At 42.1% G+C, this 27,041-nt stretch overlaps 1 protein-coding gene across 1 annotated transcript in view; it reads right to left on the bottom strand.

Moving 5' to 3' along the window:
• Positions 1-27,041, bottom strand: part of PARK2 (parkin RBR E3 ubiquitin protein ligase) — a 1,213,425-nt gene that overhangs the window by 569,322 nt on the left and 617,062 nt on the right. The window contains exon 6 of the mRNA XM_018053444.1: positions 18,145-18,260. Within this exon, the coding sequence (XP_017908933.1) occupies positions 18,145-18,260 (116 nt within the window). The remainder of the gene's footprint in view (positions 1-18,144; positions 18,261-27,041) is intronic.

Here is a 27,041-nt window from a genome sequence, read left to right on the forward strand (position 1 = left end):
AAGGTTCTGGAGAAGTGTTTTTAATCTCAGCAACGGGCTAATTGTGTCTAATGGCCTGTAAACAAACTCCCTAAACTATTAACCTTCTCTCTTTAGCCAGATATTCAGGAAATTAGTATTTGAAAGAAAAATCCCCAGCTGGTTGCCCAAAGGTGTGTCCCAAAGTACAGAAACTGTCACTTTATTTGGAGGAGACTCAAGGCCAAATCAGACACAAGCTTGCGGTGTGGGATAGATAAGCTAAAATCTTCTTAGAAATAAAGGCTAACTCCTCCACCCTTTGGTTCAGTTTACTTGTGTTCCTATCTGTAGGGAGAAATATAATTGACAGCACCTCTCAAATAGCTTTCAGACACACAAATCCATAATTTCAGCATATTTAGAAACAGTAAAACAATATCCCACAATTAACAAAAATATGTGAAGTTGGATCCTTGTAAGTTAAAAGTGATGCCATATTGAAAATGGAGTTCAGTTTAGCCTAAGAACGGGAATGGCCACTGAACCTTCGGGGTGTGACAGGGGTGTTTGAGCTGCACTCTGCTTCCTTCCTGGCTCAGCCAGTAAAGAATCTGCCTGCAGTGTGGGAAATCCAAGTTCGATCCCTGGGTCGGGAAGATCCCCAGAAGGGACTGGCAACGCACTCCAATCAATACTTTTGCCTGGAGAATCCCATGGACAGAGGAGCCTGGTGAGCTACAGTCCATAGGGTTGCAAAGAGTCAAACACGACTGAGTGACTAACACACACACACACACACACACACACACACACACACACACAGTTTCCACTTCTCTTCTTCAGTCCATGTAAAAAATCATTTGTTTCTAAAAGAACAATCCCAGACTAGCCAAAAATGTTATGAAAAAGATGGTCAATGATGTCTTTTCTAACTGTATTTTAAATTTTACTTACAGTAATAAAACTATGTGCTTGGCACCAAATGAATAATGAACAGAAGCAGAACCCCATACAGAGGTCCAAGGGAGATACAAAAATATTAGTGTGATTTCAAATGAGAGAGATACTAGATGATTTGATGACAGGCATTAGAATAGTTAACAGAGCAACAATCACGACATAAAAGTTTCCGCTTTTAGCATTCCTCAACACAGACAGACAGGGAGCTGAAAAAAATCCAATGTTAAAAACACTGGAATTGTAAAACTATGAGAATACAACACAGATAAATCGAATCAATAAGCCAGCATTGGCAAGAGGTCAGAAAAAAAAAGATAACTAAATACAAAAAGATTTAATGCTTGGTATGGAAAAACACTGAAAACAGAGAAAAAGAGACAAGAAATGGAGAAACAGGAAAATGTATTACTTGTAGAGAAAAGTGCCAGCATTCTCGGCGTGTGATGATGAAGACTGTGCATGTGCTAAGCTGCTTCTGTCGAGTCCGGCTCTTTGTGACCCCATGGACTGTAGCCCGCAGGGCTCCTCTGTCTATGGAATTCTCCAGGCGACAGTACTGGAGTGGGTTGCCATTTCTTTCTCTAGGGCATCTTCCTGACCCAGGGACTGAACTTAGGTCTCTGTGTCTTTTGCACCAGCAGGCAGATTCTTCACCACTGAGCCGCCCAGAAGTCCTGCACCCGGATCTTTAGATTCCTGAAAAGTCTTTCCTGGATGCATTTAGCAGTCACCAGGCAACATGCAATGCGCTTAGGAATGGATATATTTTAGCATAAGGCCTGGGTTTGGGATCCTATACTCACTTTTCAGCTGTGCAACATAGGATACATTTCCCTAACCCCGCCCACTAAGCCTCAGGGGGTCTGTGAGGATGGGGGACAATAACCTGCTTCAGGGGACTGTTGTGAGTGTTAAAGGGGGGATGCCTATGAACACAGTTAGCAAGCGCCACCAGGAGGAGGAGATTTGCTTCACAGCCTGGCATGGAGACAGCGGAATAGGGGGCTGAGTTGATGGGAGCCTCCTATCCTCATGTGCAGTGCACGAAGCGCTCAGAAACACATGGCTTCTGCAGACGTGGGCTGCAATTCTGAGCACTGTCTCACTCACCAGCCCTACTAAAGATGAGAAACCTGTTAAAATCCCAACAAGAATCAGCTTTAAACCAGAAACGCTGCCTTCTGCATCACCACTGTCACAGGTGACCCATAGCAAGACTGAATTTCAAGGTTGGCAAGATGCTCCTTCAATACAAATCTCTTTGGCCTGACCTTCTTTTCTCCTCCATTCTCTTTGCTTTCTAATTTTCAAATAGTATGGAAAAAATTCTGCCATAATTCTGAAATGACACTGATATACAATGGGGGATTTTTCTTCCAGAATGAAACTCAATGACTTTTGTAATTGGTTTTTTAGAGAACCACAAACATTTTAGTTCTTTACGAATTTACGGATTCAATTCCACCATGGCAGGGGCGGAGGGATGGGTACAGCTCACAAATTCAAAGGGTGACACCTTTTAAACCCGATTGAAGTTTTTGGAATTTATTTAAAATACATAACTTAAAAATCACATTTGGTTGGCTCAGGGAAATGAATTTCAGGATTGTTTATCTCTGTACAGCAGACACAACCTCTCTTCACAGTACACACTTTCTAATCACAACACTGCCCGAGACCCACCAACCATGGTTTCCAATACCTGCTAAGCTTGGGTTTCTTCCCTAGTTTATCAAAACCCAGCGGAAAAGAGCCAGCCCCATGGCTGAATGGAAATACCCATGGCAAGGTATTTTGTGAACAATCGACAGTTTGGAACAGAGTTCCAAATGATTTAGAGGAACAGGAGCATTTGGAATCAGCAAGGTTTTCCGAGTTCAGATAGAGATAGCAGTCTAACAGGAAGTGACCTTCCTTCCCATGGCAATCAGAGTGGGTTGCCTCCACCTTCTCCTCCTCCTCCAACAGGTTTCCCAAGATCAGTACTTGTTGATTTGAGGCCCCAGCACTGCAGGACCTTCCTGCCTCCCTGCACCATGTGGTAGTAGCTCCCCACACCCCCGCCTCTGCGTTGTGACAGCCAAGAATGTCTCCAGATGGTGTAAAAACACCCCTGCTTAGGAACCACTAGCCTACAGCTAAAGAAGAACTAAAGAGCCTCTTGATGAAAGTGAAAGAGGAGAGTGAAAAAGTTGGCTTAAAGCTCAGCATTCAGAAAACTAAGAACGTGGCGTCAGGTCCCATCACTTCATGGCAAATAGATGGGGAAACAGTAGCAGACTATTTACTGGGGCTCCAAAATCACTGCAGATGGTGATTGCAGCCATGAAATTAAAGGACGCTTACTCCTTGGAGGGAAAGTTATGACCAACCTATACAGCATATTAAAAAGCAGAGACATTCCTTTGCCAGCAAAGGTCCGTCTAGTCAACACTATGGTTTTTCCAGTAGTCAAGTATGGATGTGAGAGTTGGACTGTAAAGAAAGCTGAGAGCCAAAGAATTGATGCTTTTGAACTGTGGTGTTGGAGAAGACTCTTAAGAGTCCCTTGGACTGCAAGGAGATCCAACCACTCCATCCTAAAAGAGATCTGTCCTAAATATTCATTGGAAGGACTGACGTCGAAGCTGAAACTCCAATATTTTGGCCACCTGATGTGAAGAACTGACTCATTGGAAAAGACCCTGATGCTGGGAAAGATTGAAGGTGGGAGGAGAAGGGGATGACAGAGGATGAGATGGTTGGATGGCATCACTGACTCAATGGACATGAGTCTGAGTCAACTCTAGGAGTTGGTGATGGACAGGGAAGCCTGGAGTGCTGCAGTCCATGGGGTCACAAAGAGTCAGACACAACTAAGCGACTGAACTAAACTGAACCTACAACTATGTAAGAATATTATAGCTATGGGTTCTTTTCCCTCAGTTTATACCATTAAAGCAAAAAATCCACTTCGCATAGACTATCAACTAAATTTTATGTAGTCATATCTATATCCATAAAAGCATAGAACTGGCCTTAAAAATATCACTTTTTTGAGAGGAAAATAAGATATTCCCATTCAACTAGCTAATGAAAGGCTTGCTTGTGAGAAGTTTTGTCAGATGACACCTGGGATGTTGGAGTAGACATACCAGTCGCAGAAAAAAATTAAATACTCTTTACTTACGCTTCATCAACCCAAGGTTGATGCAAGTTTGGAAAACAAAATGCAAATGAGAAAAGACCAGTAAAAACTAACTTATAACACATTCTTTCATTAGCAATCCAGAGTGAAAATCTCACCTAATATTTACTGTGGCTGATGTGTGCCAGGAGGTCTTCAACCTCTATCTCATTTAACTTTCAGAACTTTTCAGAGAAGTCAGAGAACCTGGAGAACCAGCCCAGAGAACAGGACCATTAGAAGCGGAACTAGGGTTTGAAGCCAGCATTCTGTCTCCAGAGCCTATGTCTTTTGTATATCAGAGGCTGCCTTGATTGGCATCACTGAGTGGCTCCAGGGCAAATCAATCTATGCTTAGAAAAAAAAATGTCAGTGGAAACTGGGAAATAGGAAAATCAGACGTGGTGAGAGACTGGGGGAGGAGAGAAAATTCTGCGCCTTCTGTTAAGTCTTGTTACAGAACAAGCGTGGAGTAAAATAGACATTGCAAATGGACAAGAAGCACGCTGCAGTGCTAAGGAAGGCATGCCATTGTATTTACGGGAAAATGAACTTGTCTCAACTAAGCCGTATTATCAAGATAAACAAAGGGATAATTCCACCTATTTGGTAAGGATACAAAAAAAATTACAGTTCAAAGACTGAGATTCATTTTTATTTTTAATTTTCTGAATCAAAATCTCTTTCCATATGGACTTGGCGTGGCAAGAGCCAAAAATATCATTTCAGAAAGGCAGATTAGAGCCGAACACAGCTCTGAGAAAGCTGATGTGTGTGATGGGATCACCATGTTCCAAGCATTTTATCATTTTCCTAGAGTACCATTATGCGTAAATTCTGCAAAGAATTGTGATAGGGCCCCTCTAGTTAATATCTTAATGATTGGAAAGGATACTTGAGGAAATTTCCATGGATAACTTAACTTAAAAGTTTAGTATGGGCATCTAAACTCTTCCGTGCACAGCTCCCCAACAAGCCTGCACACTGGATTCTGTGACAATGGGAGGTCTGAGTCCGGGGAACCCTGCTAGGGGGGGCACATCCCTCAGCCAACCAGAATCATAGCATTGAGTTGGCGTGAGATAGCACCCTACAACATCTCCTCTCAGTTCAACATGCAAACCTCTAGCGTAGCAGAGACTCTAAGAGGGATGGCCAAATCTGGGGTTAAGTGCCCACTGAGGACAACACTGGATATAATTTTATAGTTTATGATGCACCTTCACATGGATTTTAGTACTGAATTATCACCTCAACCCAGTGAGAGGTTATTATCAGTCTCACTGCATAAAACGGTAGGTGAGGGGTGAATGACTAGCTTGAGTTTATGTGTGTGCCTGCTAAGTCACTTCAGCTGTGTACAACTCTTTTTGACCCTATGGATTGTAGCCCACCAGGCTTCTCTGCCCGTGGGATTCTCCAGGCAAGAATATAAGAGTGGGCTGCCATGCTGTCCTCCAGGGGATCTTCCGGACCCAGGGATCAAACCTGTGTCTCGTACATCTCCTGCATTGGCAGGCGGGGGCTTTACCACTAGCGCCATCTAGGAAGCCCAGGTTTATATAGCTAGCACTTCTGGGTGCTGTTCTTCATTGCTCAGTTGTGTCTGACTCTTTGGGACCCCGTGGAAAAGTAGCCTCCTCAGGTTTCTTCGTCCATGGAAATTCTCTAGGCGAGAAGGCTGGAGTGGGCTGCCATGCCCTCCTCCAGGGGATCTTCCCGACGCAGGGATCCAACCCAGGTCTCCCGCATTGCAGGTGGCTTCTATACCATCTGTGTCATATAGGTTATAATTAACTTCAGGTCTGACCTTGATTTTGTTTGCTTTCTGCTCCACCATGCCACCAGGAGACGAAGGATTCAGCTCAGCGGGGAAGTCTTACCAATGCCTCCTATTCAATCCAGGCATTAATTCAGCTATTAAGCTGCTCACTCCTCTTTTGTGGAGGATTACTTTAATTTAGTCAAGACAGGTTTTATCATAGACATAAGTTAAGGTTAACTTTGCAATGATCACTGAGAAAAGATATTTGTAAATATAGCCCTTTCAAATGGGCATAAAAACAATTCAAATTAAGAAAGTCTAGCTGACAACAAAATGCAATTCCACATGCCAGAGGCTCATGGAATTCCATAAAGCTGAAATTGTTAATATCAAGTCCTGAGACCATGAAAAGGCACAATTAAAGAGATACAGAATGATTGCATTTAGAAATCAGTGAATTAATACCAATTTACTAGGGCATTGTTGATTATTTGTACTGTGGGTTAACTTTTAGAGCAACTAAAGTATTTCTCACAAGGCACTTGGATTGTTCATCTCTTCTCATGCTTCTTAGACCAAATGGAGTTTTGAATATGAAACTAAATTTTGAAATTTATTTCCTAAATTTTAAGATACATTTTCGGTATTTAAGTAAACTTATATTTTTAAAAACCAATCATTTTTATATAAATAATCATCTATGATCTTGCGGATTTGAATTTTAAGTAAGAATGTCTGAGTGTATAAGTGATAAAACAGTTCAATCTATTTCTGCTTTCAAATCTGTATATTATTCTACTGAATGGAGTACATTCTTGGTAATCATATTACAGCAATTAGCAGAATAGGTTAAATGGGATTATGCTTGTCATTAATAAGATATGGAGATAACACGACCCTTATGCAGAAAGCGAAGATAACGAAAGAACCTCTTAATGAAGGTGAAAGAGGAGAGTGAAAAAGCTGGCTTAAAACTCAACATTCAAAAAACGAAGATCATGGCATCTGGTCCCATCACTTCATGGCAATAGAAAGGGAAACAGTGGAAACAGTGTCAGACTTTATTTTGAGGGGCTCCAAAATCACTGCAGATGGTGACTGCAGCCATGAAATTAAAAGATGCTTGCTCCTTGGAAGAAAAGCTATGACAAACCTAGATGGCATATTAAAAAGCAGAGACATCCCTTTGCCAACAAAGCTTTGTCTAGTCAAAACTAGGGTTTTCCCAGTAGTCATGTATGGATGTGAGAGTTGGACCATAAAGAAGGTGAGTACTAAAGAATTTATGCTTTCAAATTGTATTGGAGAACATTCTAGAGAGCTCCTTGGACTTCAAGGAGATCCAACCAGTCAATTGTAAACAAAATCATCCCTGAATATTCACTGGAAGGACTGAGGCTAGAGGTGACACTCCAATACTTTGGTCACCTGAGGTGAAGGGCCGACTCGGAAAATGCCCTGAAGCTGGGAAAGACTGCAGGAAAAAGGAGAAGCGGCAACAGAGGATGAGATGGCTGGAGAGCATCACCGACTCAGTGGACACGAATCCAAGCAAACTCCAGGAGATAATGAAGGATGGGGAGCTTGGCGTACTGCAATCCACAGGGTCAAAAGCGTCGGACATGCGTTAAGAGACTTAAAAACACCACCAACAAAACGAGAGACTGGTTTGCATACACTTACTTCTGTGTTCTCTGCCTCTGTCTCTTCACATGTACATGTGTGAAGTACACATGGCCACCTGTGCTGGGAATGGTTTGGAGTCTGAGAGATGCATGAAGCCAGCAGGCCAACAGTTGGTGGGATCAATGAAAACTGTAGGAAATTACAGATTCACTTGACATGAAGTATGTACAGATGAAAGATGGGCAGGATAGAGACCTCATAAAAGTAGTCAGGAGACTTCTACTACAAGGCTTTTTGTCACTTATTGATTACAAATCCAGATTATTTATTGTGATTGTTGGTATCAGTTATTTTATGGTTTTGGAATAAACGCTTCCAACAGTAATATATTAAAAGCAGAAGTACATGTTAAGTCCATAAGAGTCTAATACTAATGTCAATAAGCAGGGCCCTTCCCCAGCACCAGGCAATGATCTGGTACCAGCTGAGTGACCTACAGCTCATCTTTGACACCATGTGCCAGGGATAGCATCAGATTCCACAGGTTAAGTGTTCAGTCCTACAAAACCCCCTGCCACCTTCAGACGCAAGTCCAGGTTGTCACATATAGCGGCGGGGGATTCTGACCCACCGCTATAGATCGTCACTTCCATGTCCCTCTCTTTGGGTTTCAATCATTTGCTACAACGGCTCGTGGAACTCACAGAAATATTTTCCTTGCTAAATAACTGGATTATTGTGAAAGGACAGCACTCAGAGCAGGCAGGCGGAAGAGCTGTAAAGGCAAGACATGTGGGAAACTCCATGTCGGTTGAGCATAACTCTCCCCAAACCTCAACATGCTCACCAGCATGGAAGGCCTCTGAACCCCATTCTCTGGGGTCTTTTTGGAGGCTTCACTGTATAGGTACCATTGATTAAATCGTTAAGTTATTGGAGTCTGAGCTCCATTTCCAGCCACTCTCCTCTCTCCAGAGATCTAGGGGTGAAACTGAAATTTCCCACCCTCTAATCACAAAGACTGGCTCCCCTGGAAAACAATCTCCATCCTCACGTACATCCCAAACTAACTTCCTTAACAGAGAGAAAGGCACGATCGTTGCTCTCAGCACTTAAGCAATTTCAAAGGTTTTAGGTGCTCTGAGGGGGGACAGAAAACAAATAGAAATTTCTTATTATAAATCACAGTACTGCGGTATAGAATTTCTATCTCTCAAGAAAGTTCATCATGACTACAGAAGTTTCACAGTATTGGTAACAGTTTCTATCCACCAGAGGGGTTTTTAAAATATCACTGACCAGACATAGACTGGAGACACAAACGCGATGAAGAAGCTTCAGCGTCTACGATAAAGTCTGCAGTTATTATAAAAACACTAAGCACAAAGAATTCAATTTCACACATGCAGCTCAGAAGGTACATTTATGTGAAAGCCAGTGAAGTGTGGCTTTTCATTTAGATCAAATGACTGTTCTGAATTAATTTACTCAGTTTTGATTCCGGGTTTTCCTGTGCATGTACCAAAAGTTAAGTGATAGCTGTCAGTGCCAGCTTGCTTACCAGAAGAACTTCATATGGAGTTAAACTGAACAGTGTTCTGTCAATGCCATTCTATTGGAATGGACAAAAAGTTTGTTCAGGCTTTTCCACATGATGTTATAGAAAAACCTGAACCAACTTTTTGGCTAATCCAATATAATAAAAATGGAAAACCTCTTAAATCTAGGAATTGTTCAGGTTTTCTTTTCATTTAATTCATTGACTCAAAGTAAAGCATTTGGAAGTTTATTCTCTTGATAGTGAAATATCTGAATTTACTGTGAATTCTAGTGCAAATTCAGTTTAAAGTTCCGCGTTGAATATATTCTTTGTTTTTCACAGTGACAATATAAATATATTGATATATTTCAGTGAAATATACCATTATGGTTAAGAACAACATCCTTACTAAAATTAGAAATCTGTGGAGCATGCTTGAAAGTAATCATGCGATGCATTTAACTCATAACTCTGTTCAGACAAGCTGTGATATTCTACAAATCAACCCAGAAGCTGTGGTTGTCAAAATTTACAGTAACTGAACCACAAAAGAGTGTCAAAACTGACACTGGATACAAAAGCCTCTCTGTGGTCTGTCTGCAGCCCATTATCAGTCAAACGTTTAGGAAAGTTTCAGCCTTGAAAAAGCTACTTTATAAATCAAGCCTAGTGTCTACTGAAGGGTGGCAGAATATGCCAACCCCAAATATGCCACTTTGGCACTGGTGTTATTTTGAGCGGAAGCCAACTGAGAGGGAACAGACATTAAGAAAAACTCTCTGCCCTCCCTTATTTACTTCTGCAGGACATACATTCGTAAAGGTAGCCCCCCGCCCCACCACTCCTTATCGAGAAGGACAGAAGTTAATCTACAGAGGTACCAGCCAAGAGGGTCGGGTCCAACTCTTTGTGACCTCACAGACTGTAGTCCGGCAGGCTCCTCTGTCCATGGGATTTCCCGGGCAAGAATATTGAAGTGGGATGCCATTTCAGAGGAATCTAAACATCAAACTTTACCAACTAATCCTTATCATTCATTAGTTTCACACTATATTTGATTTTCCACAATCTGCTGCCCCAAAAGTTCAATATTCTTTTCCTTCATCTTGTCACTGATGTACAAATTTATTGTTCTCTGGTTCAGAGGCTACAGAAACCCAAGTTCTAACCATCTGTTTGAGCTACTCATCTCTACACACTCCCATGGTCTGTGTGTTGCATGTGTTAATAAATTCCTTTTTCTTTTCTTCCTTGTTATTCTGTCTTTTGCCAGAAACCTAGATGGAAAACCTAGGAGAGGAGAGGGAAACTTTCTTTTCCTCTCCCGTACTACCTGAGCAGTAATTCCTTTACAAGAGTCTTCCAGATTTCTTTGCATTTTGTCCAAAATCAGTCAGCAATATGTAATCAAAGGATTGAACTAATGAGTATCCAAAACGTTCAGTTTTTGAAGTGCTAAGTAAGTATAAATCACTGAAAAACGTTTGCAAGAAGACATTGAAACTAATCCCTATAAAAAGTGGGGTGGGGGACCGATTTGAGAAATCAAATTATATACTGGATTTCCATTCTGACATCTGTAACTAAATTATTGGAATATTTCTATTGGTGGGAAGAGTTAGGGAAACTCCTATTTTTAATTACTGATTTTTATATTGATATCACAAAGAAGTGGAATTGAGAAAACTGATTCTGCTGCAGTGTGGTAGAACTTTCAAAATATGTACAAATAAAAATATTTGGCAAGCTCAGTTCTGTAAAAATGCTTGTCAAAGAAAAGTTCTCTGAGTGAAGCAAAAAACAGTACTTAAGATAATATTCTGTCAGGAATACTTGCCCATTTTAATTAAAATGTTAGAATTGAGATTACTTTGTCAAATTTTCTTGGAGCTTGCTACAAGCAGAGGTAAGTTTTCTCAGTTACAAATTATGATCTGTAGAGAAACATCCATTGGAGGTGTTAACGATTTTAAATGTTTCACTCACACTACAACTTGCAGGCAACTGTATTTTTTTTTTTTTTCAGTTAAAAAAAAACTCAAACATATATTTTAAACAAAATGTCTCAGGAGGAGGAACCAGATGGAGCCAGATGGAGACCAGCAAGGACAACACCAGGTGTCGGACTTTGGCTTCGGGGTCAAGGGTCAAGGTCCTTTCCAGGGTGGAAGGTGGAAGCACCTCAGCTGAGCAGGCAGTGTCAGGCTTTAGCTGGCTGGGTGTTAGACAACAGGGAATGGGTTAATTGGTGCACGCCCTACCTACATGCATACAAATTATATCATGCATTTTTAAGATGTTGTCTTGGTCAAGTGAAAAAGTGAGTAGGAAATCTTGGTCTAAAGAAATAAGTTCGGGCCCCTGTTTCACTGTGGTGACACGAAGGATGCAGGGTCAAGTTCCTGCCTCACCTCGACGCACCCACCTCCACCACACCTTTCAACTGCAAGCCTGTGCTGCTGGCATCTGCTCTCCTTTCCCCCCTTAAAAACATGCTTTTCTCAGCCTGAAGCAGTTCCCTGAGTCACAGACGGGTTCAATGAATATCTGCGGAATGAACAGCTTGATGGGTTTTTAAGTTCTCTCTTTAAGAGAGGAGGTGCTAAAGATTATAGATGCCAGAATAAAACCACTTTGCCAGTGATACTGATATTACAGGATGCTGGCATCTGTGTGCACACTTCTGCACATTGATGGGTAGGTGCAATGGTGCCAGCACTATCAGGATTGCACGTGAAGTGGCCCTCAGTGTCGTGAAAATCCACAGGTAGACCTAAAAACCCCTGAAATCCCACTCCAGTGCACCTGAGATACAGGATTGGAGGCCATGTTTTCTTTGATGTAGAATTGATCACATTACCAAGAGACAGAATCAACACATCATGACTTCCTTTACTAAATAACTTGTCTGAACTCCAGGTTATTGAGACTCTTGCTTGTTTGGCTGCAAGTACAACCTGTGAAGCCACCAAGGACAAATCTGCAAATTGTTATTGTTTAAGTCGCTAAGCCATGTCCAACTCTTTGCGACCCCATGGACTGTAGCCCACCAGGCTCCTCTGACCATGGGATTTCTCCAAGAATACTGGAGTGGGTTGCCATTTCCTTCTCCAGGGGAACAGTGAAAATACTAATTCTAAGCATGGGAAACATGATGCTTCTAGAGCGTGAGGTAGATTGTATCACTGTTTACCACTAAAACATATCCCAGAATATAGATGCTATTTGCAATAGACATGATTTCTTTCCCTCACCGAGTTTATAATCAATTGCTAATTATGAGGATAAAGTTGCAATTAAAAACAAATGCACAAGTCACAATATTTTTCTAAACAAAATTAGCTCTGTAAAGACTCTGTGGGCATTTATTTCTAAGAAAGTTGGACCTTAAAAATAAGGCTCGGCTGTCTCCAAAGTCCTACTGAGGGCACTTGGATGCTGTGGGAATACGGCCGCTTCTTAACATCCACCACCAGAAAATGAACTGCTTAAAATCCAGACGGTTACAACATGCAAGGTTGACCTTAACGGGTACAAAATTGGTCCAGGAGGATTTGCAATATTGTCCTACTAGCGCCAGCGGGGGCTGCTGTGCGCCCGCAGTGACAGTTAAATGAAAAGGTGAGGCTTATGAATTTCATGCCCAAGCACCTGTAACGTTTCCAGGAAACCCCGCTGATGCAGCCGCTTGCATCTGAAATCTACAGGGTTCACTGCGGGAGAAATGAAGGTCACTGACTGACATTAAAACTGACATGGCTCACATTTCAAAGCCTTAGTGTTGATAAAATACTTCTTCTGTTTTTATACATAACTGACCCCAAACAGTATGGCTGAGTAATCTCTCTCCTATGAGTAGGACTTTGAAATTTGACTTTCTCCCTTATATCTAATAGTGCCTTAAAACTCTCTATTGATTTTTGATTAACTTATCTTATCTAATTTAGTTTTGGAAAATTCCATTAGATGCAGAAGGGATTTTTAAAAGTAGAGTGTTCCATATAAAAAGAACTTGTTTTCTGTCTGTTGCAGTGCATAAAATGGATTTACCTTAATGAATTACAGCAAATATTTATGTAAACCTAGGGAATGCAAAGACTTATGTAGGACATTGTGGTTCTGGTCACATCTGCACATTGGTCAAGCTTGGACTGATCCTTCATGCAGCCTAGAACTTAAAGCAGACAGACAAGTATATGGCTGTTTTCTTCAACTCTTTAAAGAGTTGGTTTTTAAACTGTCTTTGGATCTCACTTTATTGCTAGTAGCTCCCTTTTCCCATGTAAACCTACTTTCCATCTTCACTAGGTAGCTTGCCTTTTAGTGTCCAGTGAGAACTGCATACATGAAGAAGGTAAGGTTTGATGAGAGGAAAACATGTAGCCCGCACAGGTCTTGGTGGGTAGGCTGCTACAACCAGCTCCTTGTGGTAAGAGTACATGCAGTTTTTAAAACGTCTTAACCTCAACTTCTTCATATGTAAGAAAGATAGACGTTCAAATAATTTGAAATTAATTTAAGTAAAGAGTTACAGTTCATTAAGCACCATGTTTGAATTTCAAAGGAGGCAATGAAATTACCTTTATGGAAGGTTATACCCACACAAAAGAGTCTCCTCTCTGAAAGGGTGCAGAGTAGACAGATTTATTCTCCCTCAAGACTGGATCAGACTGAGGTGTGCACACTTTTTTCAGCCAAGAGTGACTCATCCCTAATGTAGAGAGATCTTACTCCTACGGGGTCTGGGCACACCGTGAGGTAGCCTGTTTTGAGCTCAAGACACATCTTTGAAGTTTTCTCTTTCATCTTAAAAAGTTCTAAGATATTCCATTCTACTGTAGAATGTGCTTCTGCTTATTGTAATATCAATTTGGTATTCTGACTTACCTTTCTCTAGAATGCTATGTAAAGTGAACACTCCAAGATACTCCCACACTTAAAGGAAAGAATTCTTGCTCCTGGCATGTTACATTACCTATGAGTATATATACTATTTGGGTCAAATAGGAGAAATATATAGGTCTGCAAGGTCAGAGAAGATCACTGCTGTTATCTCTCTCTCTCTCTCTCTCTCTCTCACACACACACACACACACACACACACACACACACACACACACATAATGTCAAGGATTTTTCCATTCCAGAGACAAAAATCGGTTACTGAAAAAGACCATGTTAAAGATTTCAGTAAAATTCTGTGATTTTAGTCTGTAGTCTCTTATACCGCTCTTCAGAGACTGATGACTGTCCCAAATCATAAGTTCCTATCTGACCCCAAAAAGTCAAGAAAGAGTGAAACTGATAGAATATAGTCCTTGGTGCCTCAGATGGTAAAGAATCTGCCTGCAATGTGGGAGATCTGGGTTCAGTCCCTGGGTTGGGAAGATCCCCTGGAGGAGGGCATGGCAACCCACTCCAGGACTCTTGCCTGGATAATCCCCACGGACAGACAAGCCTGGTGTGCTGCAGTCCATGGGGTTGCAAGGAGCAACTAATACTTAGCCCACAGCAACATAAAAGGAACTTCTACATTAATTCTAAATCATAAAAGAAATGCCAAGTGTTACCAAAATTAAAATGTAAATTGACAAGAGATTAGACAAGATATGCATTCAAAGGGACCATAACCAAGATACCAATTTCTCATCTCCGTTAAATGAATCAATGAATTCACACCAAAATACTGATAAATGACAGTCAAATCACTCTCCCCCAGAAACACCAAGAACAAATATAAAAAGACTTTCAGATAAACTTTTACTGATCTCCAAGCCCAAGTAAATCTTTTAAGTGCGCAATCCAAGGTATTGCTTCAATAGGCTACATGAACCACAGGACAAATTTGAAAGAAAGAAAACTGTAAAAAAAAAATATATATATATCAAACAACAATGGCATCAAAAACATAAATCTTTATGGGAAGAGTTGAGGAAAATTATAAGGTAGCAGTGCTTCTTAGATTTAATGTCCTACTGCGAAGTGGACTTTAGAACATGTTTCTGGAAGGTTAAATTTTGACTGTAAATGTGGTTCTTTTTTGATTTGTCTTCAGCTTTGGAAACTAAGGACTAATGAATAAAGGTGAAAAGAAGTACAGGAACGCAGCAGGAGACCTTAGAAGAAGCAAAGAAAGGGCAACAGGGAGGTGAATTTTTTTTTTTCTTTTTGCCAAAGGATTTCATGGTAATAATTTCTTTCTATTTTGTATGTTTTCAAATTTTATCTTTTTAAAATTTAAGAAGACTCCTTCTATAATGTAAGATTCAAGGTGCAGAAATACTGCATTCCTCTGGGGGCACCGGATATCACAGTAAGCCCCAATGTTAGGGGAAGCGCACTGACTGAATCCGCCCACCCTGGCCAGGCACCATAGTCACCATCTGCCTGAGCTGGTTTACGACAGAAGGTCCTGGAAAGGAACAGGGAACAAATAAGCCTCCACCAACCCAAAGAGTTCGGGAAAGGTCAAAAGGAGACACCACATGTCCGACCACCTCCCAGAATCCTGCTCTCTGGCATCCATCGTGGCTGAAGAAGGCGTGCACCACCCGGAAGGACTCTGAGTCAGAATGATTGGCTAAAGACAACCTGGAAACTAATCCCATCACCGTAAAACCCGAGCCTGCAAGCCATGTGGCAGAGCTGATCTCCTGGGTTCCCTTACCCTCCTGCTCTCCATCCGGGCACCATTTCCCAATAAAATCTCTTGCTTTCTCAGGACATGTGTTTTCTCGGACAATTCATTTCCAAGTGTTAGTCAAGAGCCCGGTTTCGGGCCCTAGAAGGGGTCTCCCTTCCTGCAACACCAAGATACACATACTGGTTTGGGAAGGAATAAATGTCTCACTTTGGCATTGCCAGTTTCATTTTTATTTGGCTGAATATTGTTATTTCTGAGTCCAGTTGAGGCATCCAGAAATGTGTTGAACCATTTTGATGTAATTGCTACAGGGGATACTTAACAATAGAGCTGTTCTACTTTCAAGTGCTATAATTTCTGTTCTTGGCTCAAGTCTTTGCCTTTTGTTCAGTTCTCTATTTTTAACTCCTAAACCTAAGACTGATAAAACTGATAACCTTGAGTGGAGGAAGATCAAAACACTATTCTCAATAAGTACAGGTCACTGCAAAGCTGGACAGCAGATGGGAACATGCTAGTTCACACGAAACCTCAGGATGTTTTAACCCGTGAATAGTTCACTCTGTTCTTTAAGAGAGAGGAAAATATTCTACATACACTATTTTATAAACTCAAAAGATACATATCAGGTACCTGAATTAAAACTTAAGCCTAGCATCTGGAAATGAATAACACATTTACCTTATACATTTTTCTACATTTCGTAGCCACATATGTGTCATCTGGAAAGCAGTATCATTGAAAACCTCATTTTTTATTACTGCATTTGGCAGAAGACAGGACCAAAAACAAGCACTTTTTCAAATACTACTATCGATTTATAAGCTGTGAACAAGGATTATTCCTACCTTTTGCAGTTCTTCAGAACCAGTCACAGCCTTATAGATTAGCTACTTTGATTCCTGGATTTTATAAGGAACCTGAAGGCTTAATAGATTGTTATATTGCTAAGGTCAAAAGTTAGCTTAGTGACATTGGAGCTCCTTGAAAATAAGTTATTATACACTTGCAGAGATTTTTTTTTTAATGGGGATTATCATTTTTTTAATGGGGATTATCATTAAGAAGGTAGAAGAAAGATGTCACTCTCTTTTTATACAAAAGTACATGTATATAAGCACAAAAATAAATAAAATTATTATTTTGCTACCAATTCTCTACAATCTATTTCAGAGGATAGAAGCAGGATAAATGCTTCCTAATTCACTCGAGGAGGCCAGCATTACCTTAATGCCAAAACCAGACAAAGACAATTCAAGAAAACTACAGATCAATATCTCTCATGAACACAAAAACTAAAATCCTTGACAAAATATACCAAATTGAATCCAAAAATGTATTAAAAAGTATCATACACAATGACCAAGTGGGATTTATCCTAGGTTTATAAGGCAGATTCAACAATGAAAAATGAATTAATGTAATCCATTACATCAACAGACTAAAAAAGAGAAATCACATGATGATACCAATAGATGCAGAAAAAAAAATCTGACAAAGTCTCAAACATGTTCACGATAAAAACCGTCAGTAAATGAGGATCAGAAGAGGACTTCCTCAACTTGAAAATTCCATGAACAAAATTTCTGTCACTGATGTCATATCTAATGGCAAGAAACTTGAACTTTCCCACTAACATGAGGTACAAGATAAGGACGTGCTCTCTTACTATTCCTTTCAATGTCGTACTGCAAGTACTAACTAAATAAGGCAACAAGGCAAGGAAAGGGCATAAAATAAACAAATTGGGAAAGAAGACAAAACCGTCTTTGCTCACAAATGACAAGATAATCTAGGCAGAAAATCCAAGAGAATCAATCAAAAAAAAAAAAAAAACCCTAGAAATAATAAGCACTTACAGCAAGGTTGCAAGGTCCAAGGTTAACATGCAAAAGTCAATTTCCATCCTACATAGCAACAACGAATATGTGCAATTTGAAATAAAAACACAATGCCATTTACGTTAGCAGTTGGAAACTGAAGTACTCAGGAATAAATCTAACAAAATATAAAATAAGACTTACATGAGGAAAGCTACAAAACTCTGATAAATGAAAGCAAAGAGGAACTAAATAAATGGAGGCATCCCATGTTTGTGGATATGAAAATTCAACATTATCAAGACGCGGGTTCTTCCCAAATTGATGCACACGTGCAGTGCAGTCTCAGTCAAAAGCCCGATATTCTTTTATGGACATCAACAAACTGATTTTAAAGTTTAGATGGAGATGAGATGACCAAAAATAGTCAAAACAGTATTGAAAGAAAAACCAAAGCTGGGGGACTGACATTACCTGACTTCGACTTAATGATGAAGCTACATTAAGTCAGTACCGTGCTGGCGAAAGAATAAACAAAGATCAGTGGGACAGAATGAAAACCCAGAAACAGACCCTGTAAATGCAGCCAACTGGTTTTTGGCAAAAGAGCACAGCCAACACAATTGCGCAGATCTCTTCTGTTCCGAGTTTTCAGATCCTTACCTGATGTCCGTACACGTTATGCAGCTGATGTCTCGACTGTTTGTTGTGATCAGGTTCAAAGCTACTGATGTTTCCTTGTCAGAGGTCGGGTGTGCTCCACATTTAAAAAAAAATTCCTGAAAGAATGAGAAATATGATCACAGACAGGGAATCCGGCCGGCCATGTACCCCCTAAACATGTTCACAGTCAAGAATCTCTTCGGGAGAAGAAGAGTATCATCAGTTTATAGATGAGTCTGAAATGAGATAACATCCACTCTTTTGAGGGAAATTAATGCCCTTGGGGCAAATGACTCAACAAGCCCCCTTTTTAAGAAGGTTCCAAGTATCTGCTAGTCTCTCTGCCTTTTTCTTTTTCAACCAAGGCGTTGTGGGAGCACTCTGGGCCCCCTGCTCACCTCTCGATGATAAGTGAGTCTGGGAGAAGAACACAGTGTCAGTGGAGGAGGAAGCCTACAGTACATCTCGATAATGAGGAAGCATCTCGACAACGAGGAAGAGGAGACCCTAAGTCATGAAATGATTGGTCCAAAGTCAAACAGTCAGAGGTGAAAGCAGGAAGCAACCCAGGTTTCCTAAAGGGGGATCCAGTGCTTTTCTACAGGGTCCCCTCACAGTTGGTCAGTGAGAAGCAAGAATATTGTGCCAGGTAAGAAATATAGGGACTCCAACTATTGTTAAGCATGCATGGATTGCAGACAGAGGATGAGATGGCTGGATGGCATCATCGACTCAACAGACGTGAATTTGAGCAAGCTCTGGGAGTGGGTGAAGGACAGGGAAGCCTGGCATGCTGCAGTCCATGGGGTCGCAAAGAGTCAGACACAACTGAGTGACTGAACTGTAGACATAAGGAGGGGCGGAACATACCTCTCCCCAGCCTGACTTACAGTCGGCCCCTCATTCTGCACACTCCAGCACCCCAGAGCTCCCTGAGAGTCTCACCTGCCCATGCCCTGTGTCAGGTACCTGGGAATGTTCTAAACCCAGGCCTCTTTTCATCTTAGTTCATTTCTCAGCCCTGTCCTGCTACATACTCCTTTATCTTAGCTGCTCATGTAAGTCACATCCTTGTTTTTTTTTTTTTTTTTTTCCTGGTTGTATGCATCCTGATGCTGGGAAAGGCTGAGGGCAGAAGGAGAAGATGGCATCAGAAGTGGATTGGTATCACCGATGCACTGGACTAGAACTTGGGCAAAGTCTGGGAGATGCTGAAGGAAAGGGATGCCAGGTGTGCTGCAGTCCATGGGGTCGCAGACGGTCAAACGCAACTGGGCAACTGAACAACAAAAGCTCACTGGCTCTTAGTCCCCTGCCCAGGCCAGAGGCTGAATCCAGCTGTCGACAGTGAGCCTGCAGGGTCTTGACCACTGGAGTGCCAGGGGATTCCCAAGTCACATTCTTCTTCACTTGTCTTACTTTTCCTACTGGTTTTCTATTTGTTTGCATAGCCCCTCTTCCCCCGCACCCCACACACCAAGGTGCTGGGCCAGTAAATACTGTGCTTCTTGTCAAACAGTACGCACACCGTCCATGGTAATAGTACCATGAAACTAAATTTTCTGCCACAACAAAAGGTCCATACAAATGTAACAGAGGATAACCAAAGGACTCGTGCATGTACATTTAATCCTCAATTCCATTTGTGCATCACTACTTGTATATAGAAAGCATTTTGCTTTAAACATTAGACCTGGTGTCAGTAAACTTTATTAAAGGACCACATATTAAAGGTGCTCAGCTTTGCAGGCCATTCGGTCTTCGCTGCACTGTTCAACTGCGAATTATTGTCTAAAAGCAGCCATGGACCATATGCAAATGAATGGATGTATCTGTATCCTAATAAAACTTTATTTACAAAAATATGCATCAGACTGAATTTTGCCAACAGGCATAGACTGACACTTTCACCTTGAGCTTCCCAAAGGGCACTAGTGGTTAAAAATACACACACACACACACACACACACACACACACACACACACACACAAATACCATCTGCCAATGCAGGAGATATAAGAAACTCAGGTTCAATTTCTAGGTCAGGAAGATCCCCTGGAGGAGGGTATAGCAACCCACTCCAGTATTCTTGCCTGGAGAGCCCTCTGGACAGAGGAGCCTGGGCTATGGTCCATAGGGTCACAAAGAGTCAGATATAGCTGAAGGGACTTAACATACATGCATAGATTGTTGACATTTGCAGTGGATCCTGAAATATTTATGGGCTGTCTTATATACATTTGTATCCTAACAGTGGATGGCAAAGGACAAGCAATTAGATATATTTTCTTAAAAAAACCTCAGTAGATTTATTTAATGAATGCCACCAATGTTTCTTTATACATTTGACATCACTCTTAAACTGTCTTTTCCCTACTTGTAACCAAAATAAGGGCTCCCCTGGAGGCTCAGTGGTAAAAAATCCAACTGCAATGTAGGAGATGTGTGTTCAATTCCTGGGTCAGGAAAATTCCCTGGAGAAGGAAACGGCAGCCCACTCCAGTATTCTTGCCTGGAGAATCCCATGGACAGAGGAGCCTGGTGGGCACATGCATGGGGTCACATACAGTGCATGGGGTCTCAAACAGTGGAACATGACTTTGCAGCTAAACAACAACAAACCAAACTGACCTCCTCCTCTGAGCACAGACACAGAGAGCCGCACCTGTGGGTCTCTAAGTCCAACACACATCAGAATCATCTGGGAGGCTTGTTAGACGACTTTGCAGGGACGCACCCCAGATGCTCTGACACTGGGCTTAGGGTCTGCATTTCCAGGAGTTGCCAGGTGATACTGTCACTGCAGCTCTGGGGACCACACTTTTGAGAACTACTGAGTTAGAGCAGCATTAAAGGTAAAGCGAGTAAACTACTTATTCTTTCAGAAAATGAGGGATGTAACAAGCTTGCTTAGTGCACCTGAAAATAATGGCACGTCTCAGGTAAAATGTGTTAAACTCTTCAAAAATCTGGAGTGTTCCCCTGTACAGAGAAATGTCCCCAAGCCAGGAATTGGGAGCCCAGGATGTTTTTAAGAATAAGTGCCTTATCAATCTCAGGTGGTATAGGTTAGCCAGAACCCCCCCACCTAGGGCAAGTGACAGAGAAGCTGACCCCCTGTGCCAGCAGCACCGCTGTGATGATGGGATGAGCGCCTGGTGGGAGCCCGTTCAGGCGTGTCTGCGGGGTCCTGCATGGCTTCCCCGAAGCAGCATGGAAATCACACTGATTGCTTTTGCTTTCTCTCTTAACATGGAAGGCCATCCTTTTCACTCCATCTTTTTTTTTTTAAAAATGATATGAATCCTTCAAAGGTCAATTCAAGGGTATTATGGAAGAGAGTTAAGCCCAAACTTGACTATCAAAACAAGACATCTGGAGGACATGACTGATCCTTGTGAAATACACAGACTACTTTTGCAGACCTGAAAAAAAATCCTCACTCATAACGAAAAGCAATACCTCCAGAATAGCTGAGTTGGCTGGCCTATTGAGGCAGTATTTCACATAGAGATAAATAGATAGAATTTATATTTTTTCTTAGATTGCAGAAAGCTACTGGTAGACATTCAGCTAACAAATCACAAACCGCCCTAACACTAGATAAAACTCCACCAGATAAAAGTCAAAATCCTTTTTACTGGAGGCAGGAATTTTACAATCAATAGTTTCAGTTCAGTTCAGTCCTGTCTGACTCTGCAACCCCATAAATGGCAGCACTCCAGGCCTCCCTCTCCATCACCAACTCCCGGAGTTCACTCAAACTCACGTCCATCGAGTCGGTGATGCCATGCAGCCATCTCATCCTCTGTCGTCCCCTTCTCCTCCTGCCCCCAATCCCTCCCACCACCAGAGTCTTTTCCAATGAGTCAACTCTTCGCATGAGGTGGCCAAAGTACTGGAGTTACAGCTTCAGCATCAGTCCTTCTAAAGAACAATCAGGGCTGATCTCCTCTAGAATAGACTGGTTGGATCTCCTTGCAGTCCAAGGGACTCTCAAGAGTCTTCTGCAACACCACAGTTCAAAAGCATCAATTCTTCAGCGCTCAGCTTTCTTCACAGTCCAACTCTCACATTCATACATGACCACCAGAAAAACCATAGCCTTGACTTGATGGACTTTTGTTGGCAGAGTAATGTCTCTGCTTTTGAATATACTATCTAGGTTGGTCATAACTTTTCTTCCAAGGAGTGTCTTTTAATTTCATGGCTGCAATCACCATTTGCAGTGATTTTGGAGCCCCCAAAAATAAAGTCTGACACTGTTTCCACTGTTTCCCCATCTATTTCCCATGAAGTGATGGGACCAGATGCCATGATCTTCGTTTTCTGAATGTTGACCTTTAAGCCAACTTTTTCACTCTCCTCTTTCACTCTTATCAAGAGGCTTGTTAGTTCCTCTTCACTTTCTGCCATAATGGTGGTGTCATTTGCATGTCTGAGGTTATTGATATTTTTCCCGGCAATCTTGATTCCACCTTGTGCTTCTTCCAGCCCAGCGTTTCTCATGATATACTCTACATATAAGTTAAATAAGCAGGGTGACAATATACAGCCATGACGTACTCCTTTTCCTATTTGAAACCAATGGTTTAATAAGTAACAAATTTTGGAAAATACCAGAAATTCATATAGCATGACAGAATTAAAATACAGATTAACAACTGTGTATATTAAATATGTATCAGTGAATTTCAGTGCCTTCTCCACCAATTTTTATGGAAGGAGGTTCTCCAGTGCCAGAGTAGCTAAACCAGTGGAGCAGCCAAGATTTCACCCAGCTTGCCAGATAACAGGTTAGCCTGCCACTGTCTCATGGATGCGGCAAGGAGACACAAGACTCCTGGGTCGGAGCCCTGGCAGAATGAAGTACAGGCGTCGTGATTCTGTCAGTTCCTCTGCATCCAAGTTCCCAGGAGATGAAGTGTCCGGGCCAAGCTACCTGCTACGCATATTGGGTTTCTGCAACACAGGTGGGGACCCGGAGCCTAGGACACGTAGATCTTTTAGGAGGATCTGTAAGTCGATCTTTCCTTTGTTCTGAAGGGAGATGCTGTCTTTATCATACTGAAGAGCAAGCACGTCCACAGTTTACTTTAGAGAGAGAGACTAGACTACCATTTTCCAGGTCGTTTGCTCTACAACTTCCTTGAAAAGATACTCTTAAAAAAAAAGGTAGTTAGTGCTCCCCTCACAAGACATGCAGAAGCTTCAGAGACCCTGGAGAAGTGTCTTCCAATAGTAATAACCCCTTTCCCAGAGACTAATCAGCAGAACGGTCTGGTCATTGCCCATCCTACACAATCAATGGATTCGCATTTTCAATATCCTTCTGATTTTTCAGGCTGTATTCAACACACACAAGGAAAAGAGCAGAAAAAAACAGAAGCAAGAACCGTGTTAAAAAGTCCTACTTGGGTATTTCAGCTTGCTCATGCAGGGCTGTCATCTCACAGGATGACTACATGATTCTTTTGGAGTAATTCTGCTTTTCTGGGATTTTTCTTTTCTCTTGATTTTTCAAATTAAAATATCAAAGATGCCAATGTCAGAAAAGCATCCTAGCCAGAGTCCACGCACTGTGGTCAGGACACTGACGCCACTGTGAGATCTGGTCACCATCTGATCCCTGTGGGGACCCAGAAAACAGCTCAGTCTGGGCCAGGTGGATAGTAGTTATGCCCCACAGCCTGGCTGCTTGAGGTGGCTGTACTCCAGTTTCAGTGGGTGTGGGTTTGCCAAGCCAAGTTATTTCTATGTTTCCCGGGGTACAGTCCCCTGTGGGTGCATCAGAGAAACATTCTTGCTCATTGGGCCAGGGCAGTGGCGGGGGGCATCTGTCAATTCTAGTGAAGGAAATATATGATCCTTAACTGTGGGTAGGACTTCCCAGGTGGCGTGGTGGTAAAGAATCGGCCCACCAATGCAGGAGATGAAAGAGACGAGGGTTAGATCCCTGGGTCCAGAAGATGTCCTGGAGGAGGAAATTGCAACCCACTCCAATATTCTTGCCTGGGAAATCTCATGGACAGAGGAGACGGGTGGGCTACAGTCCATGGGGTTGTAGAGTTGGACACGACTTAGCAAATGAGCACACAGACAACTGTGGGTAAATAAAGAATCTCAAAGGGACCTATCCATCTTTCACAAATGCCAGCTCACAGATAAACCAGCTACAAAAATACAAGGAAGAAAGCTAAACATAGCAAGTCCTGTTAAATTAGATGGATTCTTCCACCTAACCAGGAGCTGTAGCTCCTATTGGCTGGCTCACTTGGATCCATATACTCAATTCTCGGAAGCCCTAATTAGCGAAGGAACGAAAATCTGACAGTAGCTGGCCAGGTTGGTTTTTTTTTTTTTCCTCCCAAAAGCTAGTGTAAACTATATTTAAAGGATGACAAAAATAATCCCAGAATAAGAACTTAAAAAAATGTGCTTGGATTTATAATGTGACCCTGTTAAATGCTGTAAGTATTAATAAGGGGCTTTTCACCTCAATAATACAAAATAGAAAATTCAAAATCCAACAGTTATATTTTTTAAGTTCTTAGAAACATACCTTTCTGCCCTTAACGTGGATGAGGCTCTGATCCCTTCCTTCCATTCTCACTGAGTTCTCACCTTTTATCAGTATCCACCCATCCTTTCCTGTCAGATCCTAGAGGTGAAGTCCTCTGACTGAATGAGACCCACAAGAAGCAATGATACACCAAGGGAAAGACCTTATGAACAGTTCAATTCAACTGTTAGAAGCCACCTCTTCCTTCTCATTCCAGTTTGCCACCTGACTCAAGACATTACCAGTGTCTCTAACAGACAAGCAGGAAAATGAAAAATAAGTGAAACAAATAAATAAACCAGCCAAATCTGAATTAGGTTAAAACCAAGAACTCAATTTATAAAAATGCACAGAATCCGAAGTTTCAACTCCACACCCAAATTATTATCTTCCCAATTTCTAGAAGAATGGCTTATAACTAACCACTGGGAAGCACTCTTTGCCTCAGTTTCACAAACCTGAAAAACCAGCAGTGAGACCTGACTTCTTCCCTCATGAACCTTCAAACAACTTTTATCAAACTTCCTAAAGCTAACAATTTTAATAGATATTGCTTAACAATTACAAAGAGTTAAATCCCTTGTTAGTCTCCAACTCCTTCTTAGTTAGTATGTCCAAAGGCAACAGACCTTTCTCTTGATAAAAGGGACACACGATTTCCATTAGAAGGTCGCAGTAGCTCTACGCTCTGTACTGAACGAGTAACTAAACCAGTAACCTGCCATGTGCTCAGGTCAGGGTCAAGTTAGGGGAGCGGGACCCACACCAGCTATTTCAACAGAGCGAATTTAAAGCTGAGGTCTAGTGGCAAACATGGTGGAAACCCCCCAAAGAGCGAAACTGGGGTAGAAAGCTCCTTGACATTAGCAGCGTTAGGGCAGTGCTCCAATCTGCTGGGGTGGGGAGGATGGGGCAGCGGGGGCCGGGCGGGGAGATACAGTGGCTGGGCTGCCTGGTGGGGGCGAGGAGGATGACTGAGACGCAGCCCCTGCGACCGGTGCCTCCCGGAGAGGAAGGGAGAAGCCTCCCAGCTCTGCCCTCTCTCCACCCGCCTGTCTCCCCGCAGGCTGTGCTTGGGGGAAGTCTGCCGGAAGCAGGGGTCTGGGAGCTGGGGTTCCCCTGAGCAGCCCACGTGCCAGCAGAGGCGGGAACGCAGGTGGACCTCAACACCACCGATGGCCGCGGGTGCACCGTCAGGAGGCAAAGTCAGTGGGCCAAGAAGTCCTCAACACTGCCTTCGTGATGGTGCGGACGCATATAATTAGCCTCCAGAAAAGAAAAAATGATGCATTCAGATGCGGCTCTGGAAAGTGTACTAAATAAAGGTGCATAAATAATTACTCTGCCTGTTCACTGTGTTCAAGCTCAGATAAACCTGTCAAAAGATGACCTCCCAAATTTTCGACAACGAGGAATTGAGGACACGGGCATTTTCACTTAGAAAACTAGTAGTAAACGTCTGCATCAAAGAGGTCCTCAGAGTTACCAAGTTTTGACAGACAAGGCATCACTTAGAATTAACCTAAATGTCTCTCACAGGCCTAGAAGTTCCGTCCATAGCCAACAACAAACAAACGTTATCCCTGATCTCTCTCTTCTCAGCCTGCTGGCTCCAACAGCTCCTCCTGGCGTGATTTTCAGTTTCTTTTGTAAGAAGCAACGGCTAGTTTTAAGTCTCATTATCCATTTAAAAACCTCACGACTGATGTTAATACTATAGCTTTAACTTTCTCTAAGCTAAGACATGACAGACACAGCCTAATAACCACACGCTGGCCCACACGAGAAAGGCAGAGGCGTCAGCCCAGGACATGGGCGCCTGTGCCTTTATTGGTGAGTCTCGGTTTTCATGTTAACCCTTCAGACTCGCTGTGTATTATGTAAACCCAGGAAATAATTATATAGGCTTGGATATAAAATAACTCTGCCACTCGTTAGAGTGGATAAGACCTGTAGATTTTACTAATTTAACAGTGCCAGTGGTAAAGTTAGGTGACACTTAATTAAACAAAATCTTGAAAGTTAATGAGGGATCGTGTTCCATGATAAGTTTGTTTTCTCTTAATTTAAGGTGTTAACAAAACCTCTAGATGCTGTGTAAAGTTTATCAGGAGGAAAGAAAATCAATAGACTCCCACAAAAAGCAAAAGCGTGACAGAGCTCTGCTGAGAAGGTCAGGCGCTGCCTATCAGACTCATAGCCCCTGCCAAAGCCGTGCTGGAGGCGTTCTGCCTCCGCCAAGGCAGCGTGATGAGATGTGTATACACAAGCAGGCACGTGTGCACGGGCGCACGTGAGGCTTGCCACGCTGTCATAAGCGGGAGGAAGTCGTAA

Source organism: Capra hircus, chromosome 9 (genome assembly GCF_001704415.2).
Source record: "Capra hircus breed San Clemente chromosome 9, ASM170441v1, whole genome shotgun sequence".
In the NCBI taxonomy this organism is placed as follows: Eukaryota; Metazoa; Chordata; class Mammalia; order Artiodactyla; family Bovidae; genus Capra; species Capra hircus.